Source organism: Alosa sapidissima, chromosome 24, assembly GCF_018492685.1.
Source record: "Alosa sapidissima isolate fAloSap1 chromosome 24, fAloSap1.pri, whole genome shotgun sequence".
In the NCBI taxonomy this organism is placed as follows: Eukaryota; Metazoa; Chordata; class Actinopteri; order Clupeiformes; family Clupeidae; genus Alosa; species Alosa sapidissima.
In genome coordinates, this window is record NC_055980.1 from 1,610,626 (window position 1) to 1,627,137 (window position 16,512).

Here is a 16,512-nt window from a genome sequence, read left to right on the forward strand (position 1 = left end):
TTCAAATATATGCCTTGGGTACTTGTAGAAGTGACATACGATATTGTGTGAAACGTTAACACACATAGGCCTAACTTTGCATTTTGATAGGCTGCTACTTTTCAGTAAAGAAATCTGAGTGTGTACAAAAATGTTCCCTTTATTTGTGTTCATAACTACACACAAAAACACAATTAAACCTGGTTTACACTGTTGAAACGATCAACATAAGCCTATGCAAAAAATGATACCTTGCAGGACCTGAACTCTCACAGAATACGATTGGAAGACGTGCAAATAGGCTACACCTTCAATCACGTATCGCCTTACACACAACAAGAATACTTTCAGCTTTTAGGCACAGGCTACCTTGCCTTGTTTAACTTGGGATAGAAGACTGTTTACAGAAATAATTAACGATCATTTTTTCAACAAACGCAATAATAGCCTAGGCCTACTGCATTATTGATGGCTGAATGCGAGATAGCCAATGTCTTCTAAAGATAAAATCATGTGCCGATTCAAAACTATGCCTTGCAGTATAGGCTATGCAGTCTCGAAATCGCCAATAGACTACATTGCCCATATTTTAAATTAAGTTTCTGCCTATAAGCGGGCACTGATGAAGTCTAGTTCAAGACAAATCACGTCTGCAATTGCTCTTGATAGCGTCTGCCATGCAGATATGTCGTGCGTGGTATGGATTTTAACTCGGATAGATCTAGTGGTTTCTTTTCAATACACTTGCATCATGTTTATTTGAACTCTTCCTTCTAAAACAGCCATTCAAAATAATAAGTAGGCCATCGGCCTACCGTAGCGAAGCTATCTCTCCACCTCAACATGAGCTGCTTAACAGTTGCGTGGGAACTTGGATCTGCAGCACTTGGTCCCGTCTTCAATTAATCCTCGAAAAATGGTTAGATTTTGTTATAGACACGTCAACACCATGTGTTTGCACAGACCTGTTTATTGAATCAGATCGCATCTGCAGCAAATAAGGTAAACTACCTGCTTGTGATAACTTGCTAATTGTTTATCCCCAGTTAACATGCATCCCATTAAGATCCGTAACACCGGATTGGTTTGTCCTCAATTTGTGGTGTTCCACCCATATAATACCTCCATGGTTTCACCTCGTTGATAACAGCGGACATTGTGAATGTGTCCTTCCGCATACTGAAGGCCTTTCTGGCCTCTGTTGTTTGAATTAATATTACTTGACGCTCAAAAATCCAGCATACACTGTTGCACTAGGCTAAATAGGGGAGCTGCATCCCCATGTTGAACACGCGTTCTCGCACACTTTCCTGCAAACTTGTCCGACTTAGCAACAGTAACTATGGGACTGACAATGGGAGGTGGGGCTTGGGATCGGTCAATTGACTCTTTGAGGGGGCCTAGTTGAGCATCTGGCAGTTGATACAGGTGCAAATCAATTTACTTAGCCCATTGTGATGTCATAGTGCCAATGCAAAGTCACAGGAAAGAAGCTTCCTCTGAACCTGCTGGTTCGGGTGCGGAGAAACCTGTAGCGCCTCCCGGAGGGGAGTGGGGTGAACAGTCTTTGATGATGCTGCGCACCTTATGCAAGTATCGCTTGTCCTGGATGGCCTCGATGGAGGGAAGTGAGGAACCGGTGTTGCCCTGGGCAGTTTTCACCACTCTCTGAAGTGCTTTTCGGTCATAGGTAGGGCTGAAACGATGCATTACAAAAATTACTCGAGGCAAAAACCCTGCCTCGAAGCCTCGTTAAATTCCTATGATGCGCACTATACGCACAGGGATCTGATTGTTCCACACGGACTGTTGTTCAGGAAGCACACCACTAGCGCATTCTGATTTTAGCTGGCGCGATTGCGGAGTCAAGATGTCCATAAATGGCAGAGAATGTTTAAAGTTTTCAAGTAAAGTATTGGGATCATTACATACTCAAAAAGGAAAAGAACGAGCATCTGAACCGAAAACATCCACTCCATGCTGTTTCACCAAGCGTCTATAATGTAGGCTATCTATCAATCTATCTAGCCTATCTTTCTATCTACGTAGCCTATAGCCTACATTGATGTTGGCTGATTTTAATCACATACTATATTTGTAGCGATGTCGTGATATAATGTTTAGCTTTGATGTTTTTAAGTAGCCTAGTAAACTTATTCACGTTCAATTGCAAGACAGTATGCCTAAAAAAGAACCCCTCACATGCATGCAACATCATCTTCCCTCACGCACCGCACGCGTGCACACACACACAGGTTGCTAGGTTACCATAGCAAATGGTAACCTAGGGCTCACCCCAGAAATTATTTTTTAGTAGCCTAATAGTAAAATTATTTGTTAGTAGCCTAATGGTAGGCTATTTTTAGTAATGGTAAAATTATTTGTTAGTAGCCTAATGGTAGGCTATTTTTTAGTAATGGTGAAATGTATATATTAGTAGCCTAATGCCAAATGCTGCAGGTGTAGAAATCTACATAAAACAGATATTTACTTTGATATCAGGTCTAGATTACAGCATGAAACCTGTTGTGCATATTAATACATTAAATTGCTTCCCCTCTTCTCCCTCCCATTACTTAACAACATAATATGGACAGCTTTGTTCACCCAGCTAAGTCATGCACAAGAGGTTGCAATTTTACAGAGAACATTTTGAACATTATTTAATTGTTGGCACTGGCACTTATAAACACTAAATGGGTAAATTGCAATAAATGGGCTTAGTTTTGGAGCCAAATGTTTGAGTTAGAATAAATACCTCTGTGCCAATTGCTTGATCATTTTACAGCAATGACATTTTCGTTATGCATTATTTGTTTTGGTCGTTTAAAAATGAAAAAAAAATAAAAATATCCGATTAATCAATTGATAAAGTGCTAAATTAATCGATTACAAAAAGAATCGATAGCTGCAGCCCTAGTCATAGGCAGAGCAGTTGCCATTCCAAACTGTGGCACAGTTGGTGAGGATGCTCTCGATGGTGCAGCGGTTAAAGTTCACCAGGATCTGAGGAGACAGAGACAATTTAAATCACACAATAAGCAGAGTGCAAAGACAATAAGCAAGGTGGTTCAGTGAGTAGGCCTATTGTGTAATATACTGTTGAAGTAGATAAACTGTTTTTTTATTTTTTAGCTAGGTGGTTTGTGTTGTTTTTATTGGTTAATTGGTCCTTGGTCTGAATAAGCTTGAGAAACACTGCTCTAGAGTCGCGATATATTTAGATTTTTTTACTTTGCTGTTGTAAATAGCAAACTTCTTGTGACTTATCCCCCTGTACACAATGAAAATGTGTTTGATAGATAGATATTTTATCGATCCCCAAGGGGAAATTCAAGTTGTGTCATGTTGTGGAGGTGAAGTTTTTGCCTGTTAATCCCATCTACAAACAGCTGTATCGTAACACCCCCAATTATCACCACTTTTGTTCAGAAATTCTAAAACAACAATGTTTTTTAACACTTCAAAATAACATTTGCTAAATGAACCTTACATTTTTCAGTAGCCATAGGTGTGTAGATTTGAACAAAATGTACTGCCTGAAATATCCGATTTTGTTTACCACGCTCGGAGTTATAGTGCTGGCCTGATGGGTTGCCTATTTACTCCGTTTCAACGGCACATGAACGGTTAGATCAAGATTTCTCGTCATGAAATTAAAATTCCACTGGAGCTCCAAGCGGATGTGTACACACAGCCTTACAACACTGTTGACAGCTCTTCGAGTCACGGCAAAATGTCATTTTTGGTACATAGCTAATTTAGATACACCTATGGTGTGGGTGGTTGCATTTTTTTAGGAGTCCACCGTCTTGGTTTGTATAGAAATGGATATTAAGTGACCCATACATACACGCAAGACGGCGGAAATACGGGACCGACGGTAATAGGGGGAGTTCCGATATCTACAGTGTTGTTTCACGATTCTCGCAAGATTTGTCCGTCCGATGTTCTCCGTTCATGTTTAAAAAAAACAATTTGTTTTGTCAAAAAAAAAAAAAAAAAACATAGGCCTACCATTTTGACAAAAGCTAGACTTAGTGCATTAAGTGTTGTATAGGAAAAATATGGACATTAATGGGTTTAAAGCAACTTTCTAATTGTTGAAGATGAAGGTGGTGTGTTTTCATAAAATTGCAGACTGAGGATCAGTGAAGCATCTGTTAGTCAGACTATGTGTTTTTGAATTAATGAGTTTCATTGCTTCCTTAAATGGGACTGCAGTTTTCATCAAGACTATATCTTTTCACATGAGCTATTATCATGTTAGATTGAAACACAGGAGAAATGGTTGGAATAGATTTTTGGTACTGTAAATGTTTTCTTGGGATGGCCAGAAAAAAATGACTCATGAAAGTGGCCGGACATGTCCACATTAGGCTTTAAGCCTGTAGGCCTACTAGTCTGCTAACCTGGTTTGGGAATGTTATGGCATTAGATTAGTTATATGTTGTGTATGAACACTCAAGTTAGTTAAACAGATATTATTTGGCACTCCTATATCCTTTTTGCATACAAATTCCACAATCAAGAGTAGCAGCTGTACACTGGATAGAAAAAAGTAGGGAGAGGCAAAGAATGTCACCTGTACAGAACTAGGCCTAAATAATAAGCACATAGGCTAAAGTAGTCACCATGCACAAAGGAGTTTCTGTTTGGCAAGGCTACGAATGTTTTCAAAGGTGTATTGTGCTCTCGAAGTTGAATTCTTCTTGTGCAAATCATCTTGACTTTGGCAATATGGAGAGGGTAAACAAGGAAGACACTGTCCCGTCAACAGCAGATAGGCCTAGTAATTCAACCAGTATGACAGATGACAGGTATTGGACACATGGATGACACTGAATTGCCTGGACTGCTTGCACACCTAAAATTCAAGTAGTAGGCCTACTATTAACTGAGATAAAAAGTCTGATGTTGGTCAGACAGCTCAAGGCCACTTTTCTGAAAAGGGGAAAGTACTTAGACAGTGTTTCCTCTAGATTTACAAGTGGGGCCAGGCCAAAATTGTACCCGTAGTTTTTGCAATGCTGACAAACATGGAAGCTCATGATGGCGCTACATCAATACAATATGTAAAGTGAAACTGGACTGGTCGTAATAACCTCTGACTAGTTTTACTTATTGTTAAATTGCAAGTGCCAGCGGGGAAGGATACGTCGGCAGGATTATGGCACTACATTGTGCGTCTGCCCTGATTCTGATACCATGGCAGTATTCATTTTGTTGTGGCGGGCCGCCATCCTAAAATAAACATAGAGGAAACACTGTTAAATGCAAAATTACATAGAAAAGCTTTTAGAAATGTCATGAGCTATCCATCCTGAAAGACAAGTTCTGAGTCAACAGGGCTAACTTTCTCTGTGCCGGAATTAAGGCGTTGGCCGTGCTGTTTAAGTTAAAAAAAAATGACATGTAATACTGCACAGTTACTTAACCCTTAGAACCCGATTGACGCAAAGTGCGTCAAAAAACACCGTTTCTTCTCTGTTACATTGCTCCGCAACTGTTCATCACAGGGCTTTCCAACGACACCTCACACTTGTCTGTACGTTAGGGTTGCATCATATTTTCAGTCTGTACTTCTCTGCGTTCACCTGCGCACCCATTACACTCGTTTGAATTACTTGCGAACCCATGATCGCATAGATATGGCAAGCATATCAGATGAAAGAGGAGACCCAGGGCTATCCATTGTTACCAAGTATGTCGATCCTTCTGGCTTATGAAAACAGATGAAGTGACTGAAATAATGTCATGTACAAAAACCAACGCTGCACACCCATTACTCTCGTTTTCTCAAATTACTTTGCGGACCTGTGATCGGATAGATATGCCACGCATGTCAGATGAAGGCGGAGAGCTATCATTTATAACCCAAAAGGATGTACTTGGTATCAAAACAGACGAAGTGACGGCAAAATAATAACTTCATATAGCTCGACTTGCCTCACGATTTTGTCTGTTTTTGTGGCAAAGCATGTATATAATCCAACACTATTGTGTGTTTCTCTATGGCAAAGAATGTTCATAATCCGGTTTTGAGATCCTAGCATTCCATTGCATCCCAATTTGTTCAACAAAGAAACACCTTTTTTGCCTTTACTTTGTTCATGGCAATGCAGTAAAAAGTTGTAGAGATGAGTGTAGATTATGAGTGCAGACACCATAGGCACACACAGGCTAACACGTAAGCTCGGGTCAGGTCAGATCAGTTTGTGTCACAGATATGGAGTGCAGAAAGGTCATTTTTGATCACTAAATAAAAAAAAAATGGCATTTATTTCTGTAAGGCGCACACCACGTATGTCTGTAAATTGCTCAGCCCCAGAGAATCCCTCTACCATGGCAATGATATTGCCAGATTCAGGACAGTCTGCTCTATACACACATGAAAGGCAAGTCGAGCTGCCAGCTTGCAGTGGTGAGATACATGAAATCCCATGAAATAGGATCAAAATTAAATCAATGCAAGTATTAATACATGAAATTGTGGCAGATTTGGGTAGCCTAGACTCATAGCTGAAAAAAACAATATATAGCATTTGTGTATGGCACTTACAATGACCAGGATAAATGCTCACTAAAGGTAGTGAAAATGCCCTTAAAACAGTCTAGGGTTCTAAGGGTTAACGTACTAACTGCGGTACAAAATATGACTCTCCGCAAAAACAAATCACACTTGTCAATTTGTCTCCATACCCTACTTTTGCAACTTTTTGTATGTATGTAAGTGTGTGTGTGTGTGTGTGTGGAAGAAGAAATTAAGAAGTTTTGTGGAATTCTGTTCATGGTTGACCATACAATAAATTAACGTGTATACACAAGAACAGACACACACACACACACATAAAGACACACATACACACACAGTAGACATGTAGGCATACGTACGCAGGCACGCACATGTGCACGGACGCACATACACACACACACACACACACAAGAACAGGCACGCACACACACACACACACACACACACAGTAGGCATTACTACGCATGCACACACACACAGGCACGGAAGCACAGACTTGCACAAACAGGCACGCACACAAGCACACGCATGCACACACACATTAACAAACACGTACATGCACGCATGCACAAACGCACACACACATAAAATCACACACATGCAGGGCAGGCGCAGTCGCACACACACACACACACACACACACACCATTATCCCCACACACCCACTCACAAGTGAACACACACATACAGTACACACACGCACAGACACATAAAACACATGCACACACACACACACGCACACGCACACACACACACACACACACCATTACCCCCACACACACACACTCACAAGTGAAAACACACACGCAGAGAAGCACATATAAAGCACATGAACACGTGTCATTTACATACAGTGCTCAGCAGCATAAGATACACCCATGCTAAAGTTAAATAAAAAGGAATAAAAAAAATCATCTTTTGGAAATTGCTCTTAATGTCTTAATTAAAAAAAACATAGGAAAAATACGACCTTTTAAGGACACCAATTTTTTTTGTGAATGAATAATGTATCGTAAATAAATAAATGTTTTTCTTTAATATACAGGGAGCATAAGTCGGTGAACCCCTATGTTAAATTCCCATAGAGGCAGGCATATTTTTATTTTGAGCCCTAGTTATTTCATGGGTCCAGGATACTATGCAGTGAAGTTCCCTTATGAAGTTCCCTTATGAAGTTCCCTTATGAAGTTCCCTTATGAAGTTCCCTTGGCCTTTGGAATTAAAATAGCCCCACATCATTACATACCCTTAACCATACCTAGAGATTGGCATGGGGCACTTTCCACTTCCAAGCTCATCTCAATTCAAATCAAAATTAGGCTAACTGAAATAAAACCATGCCAATCTCTAGGTATGGTAAAGGGTATGGGATGTGGGGCTATTTTAATTCCAAAGTATTAACATATGCATAATATTAAGTTGGTATAAAGAGCCTTCATTGCTTTGGAAATGGAAGCATCTAATGACATGATGCTAGCTAGACATTTTCTGTTTGAGTTATAAGCCTGTCTGAGTGGAATGCGTATCGGCATATCATGTGCTTCATGTAAATGCTTAGTTTAAGGGAAACAAATTATTTAAGACTTCAAGACTCACTAATTCCATTAGGCTACACAAAGGCAAAGGCCACTTGTTATATTCTTGTCCATTTTCAAAATCAAAGTGAGAGCAGCCTGTTAAAGTAGCCTACCCTCTCGCAGTTTATAAATGGTCAGTAGTGGGAACTGGACAACTCTAGCCTTGTCTTTGTTGCCTTCATGATTTCATGAAATTATATCGAAAAGGAGATATCAATGACAAGGCAGCTGGAATCTCTCTTTCTCTTTCTTTCTCTTTCTCTTTCTCTTTCTCTCTCTCTCCCTCTTGCGTGCTCAAGATGTGATCCCAATTAAATGTAGCATAATGTTCAAATTAGATCTGCTGCATAGTGGAGATTGAGAGGACCCATATCTTCCTTGCATGTAACATGCTATTGCTGCATTTTGACATTGTATTGAAAGAATTAAAAGCAGTACTTCTAAATTTTGGTGCCCCCGACATCAGTTGGTGCCCTACGCACAATGTGTTCTGCATGGTGGTAGTGGCTGTGCACGCTGTGCAAATTTGTTCAAAACTGTTGCATTCAAGTTGACTGTTAAGTTTTTATCATCTTAATCACAATGTAAATGGAAAAGTATTTTCCCAGACTCAAAGGGCCTGTCCCAAGGAGAAAAAGGATCACTTTGGAACTTAAACCAAAGTCCTTTTAGGCAAGTCCCTCCACTCGGCGGCCATATTGCAACGCTTTTTGGACACTCACCGGGCATCCTATTCAGCAGAAATGCGCGTGCGCAAGGCTTTACGACACCAATATTGCTCCAGTGGCGAGTTCACAACACACCATGATTGGCTCAATGTATTGACATCACACCACATGATTGGCTCAATGTATTCACATGTCAACGTTTTGCAGAGGAAGGGGTGGGATATGTGTAGACAACGGCCATATTGGCGTTACAAACTATAACCCCATGCATTTCTATGGAGGATTTTTTGAGTGCTGTGTCTCCTCATTAAAAAGTCTCTGCTTAAACACACATGGAGAAACTGAACAGTCCAACCATAGATTCTTCAACCCTCTCAGGTCCAACCAGTAGACTATGATGAGGTAGCCCGTTTGGCTACTTTGTTTACAATATTTTCCAGGCTTCAACCAGTGCTGCTGACAGCTGAATCAACAAGAGACCGAATGTAGCTTGACGGCACACATTATGCAGTCTATAATATCTGCATAATGTGTGCTGTCATGAATAAATCGTCAGAAATACAGTATTTTTTTCTTTTTATATCAGTAGTTTATATAACAATATAATATTATAATAATATTATCGGCTACATAGCCCAATATACCCCTCTCTTCTTGGTCAGACACCTTAACTAACATATTTCCTGTGGGAAACATTGACTTAAGCTTATTTAACTAAAGAAATTATGAGAAAATCGCATCATAAACTTAAAATCGCAAATCGTATGGAATCGTGAGATATTTATTTATTTATTTATTTATTTATTTATTTATTTATTTATGTACATTAAATTCTTCTTAAGTTCATTAAAGTCTCTTGCTTCTTTTCACCTCAAACATGCTCAGTGGTGCCCAGACTTTTGCATGCAACTGTATTTTATCTTGCAATTATTAATAAGTGTTTTTCCTCCCACTTCACAGCACTTTTTGACACAATGGAGGATATCGTCATAGCTGGCATCTCAGGGCGACTTCCTGAATCCAACAATTTAGAAGAATTCTGGGAGAATCTTTTTAATTCTGTCGATATGGTTACAGAGGATGACCGACGGTGGAAGCCAGGTAAGTCAAACATTTAATTTCATTAAGTGTACAATTGGGAGGATGATCTTACTCATTGTTCTGTTATGGTTACTGTTGGCTGAAACACCCAAATAATGAATAATGATAAAATAAATAAATAGATAAATATGTAGGTTCTTGGTCACCTGGTTGTAGATTGAACTACCGTATTTTCCGGACTATAAGTCACACTTTTTTGGCTGGTCCTGCGACTCAGGTGCTATATAATGTGTGTATGTGTTTTTTTCCTCTTCATGACACATTTTTTGACTGGTGTGACTTATACTCCGGTGCGACTTATAGTCCGGAAAATACGGTAAATAGGATTTTAAAGAAAAAGAAAACCATGTACTGTACGTCTCATTAATGTGGTAGTTCACTGTTCTTTGAAAAATCTATTCCTTGTCTAGGTGTTTATGGGCTGCCCTGCAGAAATGGTAAACTCAAAGAAATTGACAGGTTTGATGCTGCCTTCTTTGGTGTGCACCCCAAGCAGGCCCACACCATGGATCCTCAGCTCCGCCTCATGCTAGAAATTTCATATGAGGCCATTGTTGATGGAGGTGAGGAGAAGGATGTAGATATAAGTTGTGTCAAAAATGCTGCACCTGGAAAAGCCATGATCTCACCCATGATGAAATATCTGTCTTTTGTCATTTTTTGTGGGGCCTCAGGTATAAACCCGATGACAATGCGTGGCTCTAAAACTGGAGTTTATATCGGAGTCAGTGGCTCAGAGGCAGGCGAGGCCTTCAGCAGAGATCCAGAGGAGTTGTTGGGATACAGCATGACCGGTTGCCAGCGTGCCATGTTTGCGAATCGTATTTCCTACTTTTTTGACTTCAATGGTATGCTTTTGTTTTCCTAAGTCCAGCACAACAGATTTTTTTTAAAACTCATCCAAAAGACTCTGGATATTGTGGAAAATGTTACATTCAGACAATTGTTTTTTACTTTGCAGGTCCCAGTACAGCCATTGACACCGCTTGCTCTTCAAGTCTCTTAGCTCTGGAGAATGCTTTTAATGCCATACGTAACGGCCAATGTGATGCTGCACTGGTAGGCGGGGTAAACTTGTTACTGAAGCCCAACACCTCAGTACAGTTCATGAAGCTTGGCATGCTAAGTCCAGATGGAACCTGCAAGTCATTTGACTCTTCAGGTAACTATTAATGTTTCTGTCATCGCTGAGGTAATTAGTTACAGTTAATTACATCGCCCAAAATCATATATGTCTCCCTAGTGCTTTTAGAATATACTTACATCTACTACTACTTACTTCTGAAGAATCTAGTTGAACAGCTCCTGGTTTTCTATGTTTGGTACATTGTCGTACCAACTGGATTGGTGGATTGTTGTAGACCACAGCAACTTATCTAATCATTAATGACTGGCTGTGTGTGTGTCTTTGTGTATCCTTCAGGAAATGGTTACTGCCGTTCTGAAGCAGCTGTTGTGGTGCTGTTGACTAAGAAGTCTGCTGCCAAAAGAGTCTATGCTACAGTGCTTAATGCAGGCAACAACACAGATGGCTACAAAGAGCAAGGTACTAACTTAGAAAACAAAAAAATAAAGTTTTTTTTTCCATTCGTAGGCTGAATTAGATTGCAGAGGGGGGATTCTGTAGTTTGCAGAATAAGGAAACCTAATAAGGAAACAGTGGATATTGCCTGAAGTCTTTTCATCTAGCCTGGAAGCCAGTCCAAATTTAACCCTGCCCACAAAATTTGAGGTCAGGAAATTCGGTCTGGACTTGTTTCATTAGGTGCATCCCATCCCTCTATTTGCATGCGGCGGCGCCTCTCCTCGGTCCTTGGGACTCCAGCTTGTGCTGGAATTATCAACTACCATGCAAACGTTTTAAAAAAGTTGATGCCTGCTTTGTTCACGTGTTGTATTTAAATAAGTAGTTATTCATAAGTGGGATTAGTCCATGTTCAAATGATATTTTCTTATATTGTGCGATCATTGGTCCAAGATGCCAAGGTAAAAAGTTCCCTGTCAATTTTCGTTTTCAAACAAGTTCGTAGGGATTTATTTGCGACAATAAACTAGTAGACAGACCAAGAAAATATTTTGTATATTATGCTGGAATTATTATGAGCTACCATGCAGACTTAAACTGTGTTCACGCATTGTATAATAAGTATTTATTCATGTCTAAGTGGGAAGAGTCCATGTTCACATGGTATTTTTAGGCTTTGGTGTAAGTTCATATTCTCTGCAATTTGCGTGTCTGTTTATTCTAGCCTAAGAGGTGATGCGCCGCATCATCAGTAATTTACGTCTCTTATAAGTGATGTGTGAGTAAGCAGGACATCTCATCTCTCATATCTGTCTCTCCTTCATTCCTCCATCTTCCTATCGTTCCTTCCTCCCATAGAAATCTCTTGGGAAATAACTAACTTTAACAGACTCGGTTGTCCGGAGGTGCCACTGGTGTCTATCGAAAGGGGAGGGTTCAGGGATTACGATTCCATGAAGTAGAGCCAACATTATTGTCATTTTAAAAACATGTATTTTTTTTTACTGCGACCGGAATATGTCAAAGGCGTTGTGAAAATATAATAGTCGGGAGAATGTCTAATAAGGGGAGAACTTCCACTCTCGGGAAAACTTCCTGAACTGGTTGCAGTTCCTTCTCTGGTTCCACGTGAGGACGCTCGACAGCGAGTGCAGAATGGAGGTGTGCCCTGATTCAGTGTGCTTCTTATATCAATATATTTAACAATACCGTTTGCATTTCTTATCCAAACAACGTCAAACTTGGCACTGCACTACTCGTGCCCATAGCGAGACACCTGGTAAGTTTCAAATCAATAGGGCCAACGGTTTGACAGATATGGGACAGACACATACACAGACAGACATTCCTGCAATTTATAGATACAGCTTTTTAGTCAGTGAATGGTGTTATATGAACACATGATGTCACTGATTTGCCAGTTTGCTACTGTTAATTGAGTAATCTCTGTCCCCAAGGTATAATAATTCTGGTGCAGAAGATATTTAGACATGATTTAATGAACTGATTTTGGGTGCTTAGTTAGTTTATAATCCCCTGAAGGAAACCCCAGGCATTTTCCTACCCATAGAAAATGCGCTCTTGAACCAGTTCCATTCAGAATTTTTTGAACCTTGTTGCTATCTAGTGAACCAGCCCGCATTTTTAAACCGAACCAAGGATGCGTCATCAACAGAGGGGGTTGCATGCATAGACAGAAGTTAATGATATGTATAAACAAGAGATAAAGATGACAGTGGTCCTGTAAAAACGTTAGAAACAAGACTTTATTTGCATTGTAAAGCTAGATAACACCGGTCGTGAAATGCTAGTTGACTAATTGACACCGCAGATAACATATCACATGGCAGACAGATAACCGATAACATATCACATGACAGACAGATGCATTGCAAAAATCAGGATCACAGGTATTTACAGGCAGTTAAAAGGCCCACCAGCCGGATTTGTGGGGGGGGGGGGGGGTTATTGGGTCATTGGGTCATTGCCAGGAGTATATTGTAATGGTGGATCTGTGATATTTTCAAATGGGCCATATAGACTGACATACTGACTTTGCACTCATTCACTCCTCAGCACTCATGACCCCCCCCCCCCCCCCCCCCACACACACACACACACACACACACACACCTACATGACTTTTAGCACTTTTACATCCCTCTCCCTATGCTACATCCCTCTCCCTATGCTACATTTTCTTATTTCATCACGCGTCAAAACACACACACACACACATATCTGACTTTCGCCAACTTTTGCACATCTCCATACAACTTTTTATTTGTTGTTTTTGATTTCTCCTCCATCTATCTACCCATGTCCTTCATTGCCTAGCCTTCTGCCCCCCCACCCCCAACACACACACACACAAAAAACACACACACTTACATCATCACTGTCATCACCTCACATACATACAGCACACTGCTTGCTACAGTAAGCCTCCTCTACATACTTGCTGCACACTGCCCCCCCCCCCCTCCCTACATCCACAGCACATTGTCTTCAGGATCTTCTCCAACACACATCCTCTACATACTTACAGCACACTGCCCCCACCTACCCACACACACACACACACACACAGTCACTGCTCCACTCCCCTCCCGCCCACACGCACATCTTCACTGTCATCACTCACATACATCATACATACAGTACCCTTCACCATACTTGCAGTACACCCCCCCCCCCCCCCCCCCCCTCTCCCCCCAATACACAGCACATTGTCTCATGAGGAAGCTTCTCCAACGCACATATTGCACACTGTCCTCTCCCCACATACACAGCACACTATCCCATCTCCCCTGTCATCCCCCCCAACACACACACCAAGACCCCTGGCAGTTGGGTTAGCCCCTTAAGCCGTGGATCTACCCAAGGTTTCTTCCTTGGTAATGGAGTTAGTTTTTTTTTTTTTTTTTGCCCCTGTTGCTCTTGGGTGCTCCTTGATGGTGCCCCCCCCCCCAATCCCAATCCTCCCCCACCTTTCTTATGCAGCCCTTGCCACTTAATCTACTCCCCCCCCCCCCCCATAAATGCACAAATCGGCTGACACCAGACATAATTTCACTGCATTTCTTACTTCCAGTAACTATATGCATGTGACCATAAACATCCTTGTATAGAGTATTTTCAGTATTTTGCCCATCTGGATGATTGGCTCACACCTGTTTTTAAAGTTGAATCAAAATTGAATTTTCCGTAGAACCACTGCCAGTTTAACATAAACTTGATACAAACCTTGTGTAAGTCAGTGAAAATAGCGGACCAGTACATGATTCTAATCTTCTTTTTTAAATGCACTTTTTAACTTTTTTTCCTTAGTCACAGAATCACAGACAGCACCTTTCAGCACAATAATCATGTCAAAATGTTTTTAGTCTGTATATAGTACAGGGACAGTTTTCCTTGATTTGCTACGGTCATATTAACCCTCAGAACTCCACGCCGGCGTACTTTAACAGACTTTTATTATTGGTTGGCTTGTTTTCCGATCAAGTAGAACCAAGTTGGTATAGTTGGTAAAATGAAACGACAGTACTTTAATCATATTGCTTAGGTTGTGCTGAATAAAAGGATATAAGCAGTGGTGTAGTCTAGTTAGCTGTAGTGGGTATTCTGTGATCAACCCCAAATGTTAATATATATCCTTGCCCATTTTAAGTGGGTATACTGAGATGGTGATTCTTTTTAAGTGGGTATACTGTGTAGTCCTGCATATCCTGTAGACTACACCACTGGATATAAGATAGTATTGCACTTTCCTGAGACCTCTATAAAGTCATTAAAACATAGTAATGCAAAAACCTGCAAAAAATGGCTGGAGTTCTTGGGGTTAAGGCTTGGTCCCGAGAGGGAAAACGGGACTAATGTGAATCTGATGCTTGCAGGTGTAACCTTCCCCTCAGGAGAGATGCAACAGCGTCTTGTTCGGTCACTCTATCAGGATATTGGCATCTCTTTGGAGGAGGTGGAGTACATTGAGGCCCATGGTACTGGTACAAAGGTAAGGGCAAATTCACAGAGCCTTAACACGGTACAATCCCTGCCTCTCATTCAAAATAAAATCCAGGCAGGTGGTAATATGTGAGTATTAAAAAAAACAAAGCCCTCGTAAGTCATGGTCTCCATTAATGATTTAACCTAACTAGAAATCAGTGGTCTTCTACAGTTGGGAGCATTTATAGGTCTTTCATACAAAGTGGCCACTGGATTCAGAGCGAAATAAGTTGCCACAGCATTCATTGTTGAACAATGACCATGGTCTTCACAAGAGCTCACTGAGCGGGGCTCGTCTGGGTGCAGCGGCAAACTGTTCTTCTGCCTCGCAAGCCATGAAAACGACATGAAATACCTCTGATACCTCTACAGAAGGCAAAAAAGGGAAATATCAAATGCAAAAAATGAACCTGTTCATTTGATTACAGCTTTGTGCTTTATTACATTCACACAAGTCACTCTTAATCTCTCCAGTCCAAGTTAACATTAAGATGCTGTTTCACTCATTAGCAATTTAATTTTTATTTAAGTTTTTATTTATATAACACAATTTATGTGCACAAAGTGCTTTACATGTAGACATTAAAACAAACCAAAAAAACAAATCCAAAAATCAAATTAGTCCATTGGTGAAATGGCATGAACAGCGTGCACAGTATGGTGTCATTGCAAATCAACTGTCTCAACAAACTTTTGTCACATCCATATCTCCAAAATTTCAGCACTTCATACCAAAATGGTTTAAAAATGTTCTAGTGAATGAATTTCCCTCTAGGTTCCCAATTATATTTACTGTTATCGGCCATGATCTTTTCACTTATCTTTGTTGAATTTCCCAGTCAAGGGGCCCCTGTGTAAATGTGGTGATTGGTTGGTTGAATGGCCCTTTGCTCAATTGTGTTATGTGTAGGATTTTTAGTTCAAGACATTTACAAAATTACCTATTTAAAAGAATGTGAAGAAATAATTGTTTTAATAAAATGTTGCCCAGATATCCATTGGCAGCCGTGGCCTACTGGTTAGCGCTTCGGACCGGAGGGTTCCCGGTTCAAACCCCGACCAGTAGGTCTGGCTGAAGTGCCCTTGAGCAAGGCACCTAACCCCTCACTGCTCCCCGAGTTGT

General features: G+C 40.6%; 1 protein-coding gene across 1 annotated transcript in view; it reads left to right on the forward strand.

Moving 5' to 3' along the window:
• The window catches only part of fasn (fatty acid synthase), a 49,078-nt gene that overhangs the window by 2,892 nt on the left and 29,674 nt on the right, over window positions 1-16,512 (forward strand). Inside the window, exons 2-7 of the mRNA XM_042082772.1 lie at window positions 9,719-9,859; window positions 10,270-10,422; window positions 10,534-10,707; window positions 10,821-11,021; window positions 11,283-11,405; window positions 15,281-15,396. Coding sequence (XP_041938706.1) covers window positions 9,733-9,859; window positions 10,270-10,422; window positions 10,534-10,707; window positions 10,821-11,021; window positions 11,283-11,405; window positions 15,281-15,396 — 894 coding nt within the window. The 5' untranslated portion in view covers window positions 9,719-9,732. The remainder of the gene's footprint in view (window positions 1-9,718; window positions 9,860-10,269; window positions 10,423-10,533; window positions 10,708-10,820; window positions 11,022-11,282; window positions 11,406-15,280; window positions 15,397-16,512) is intronic.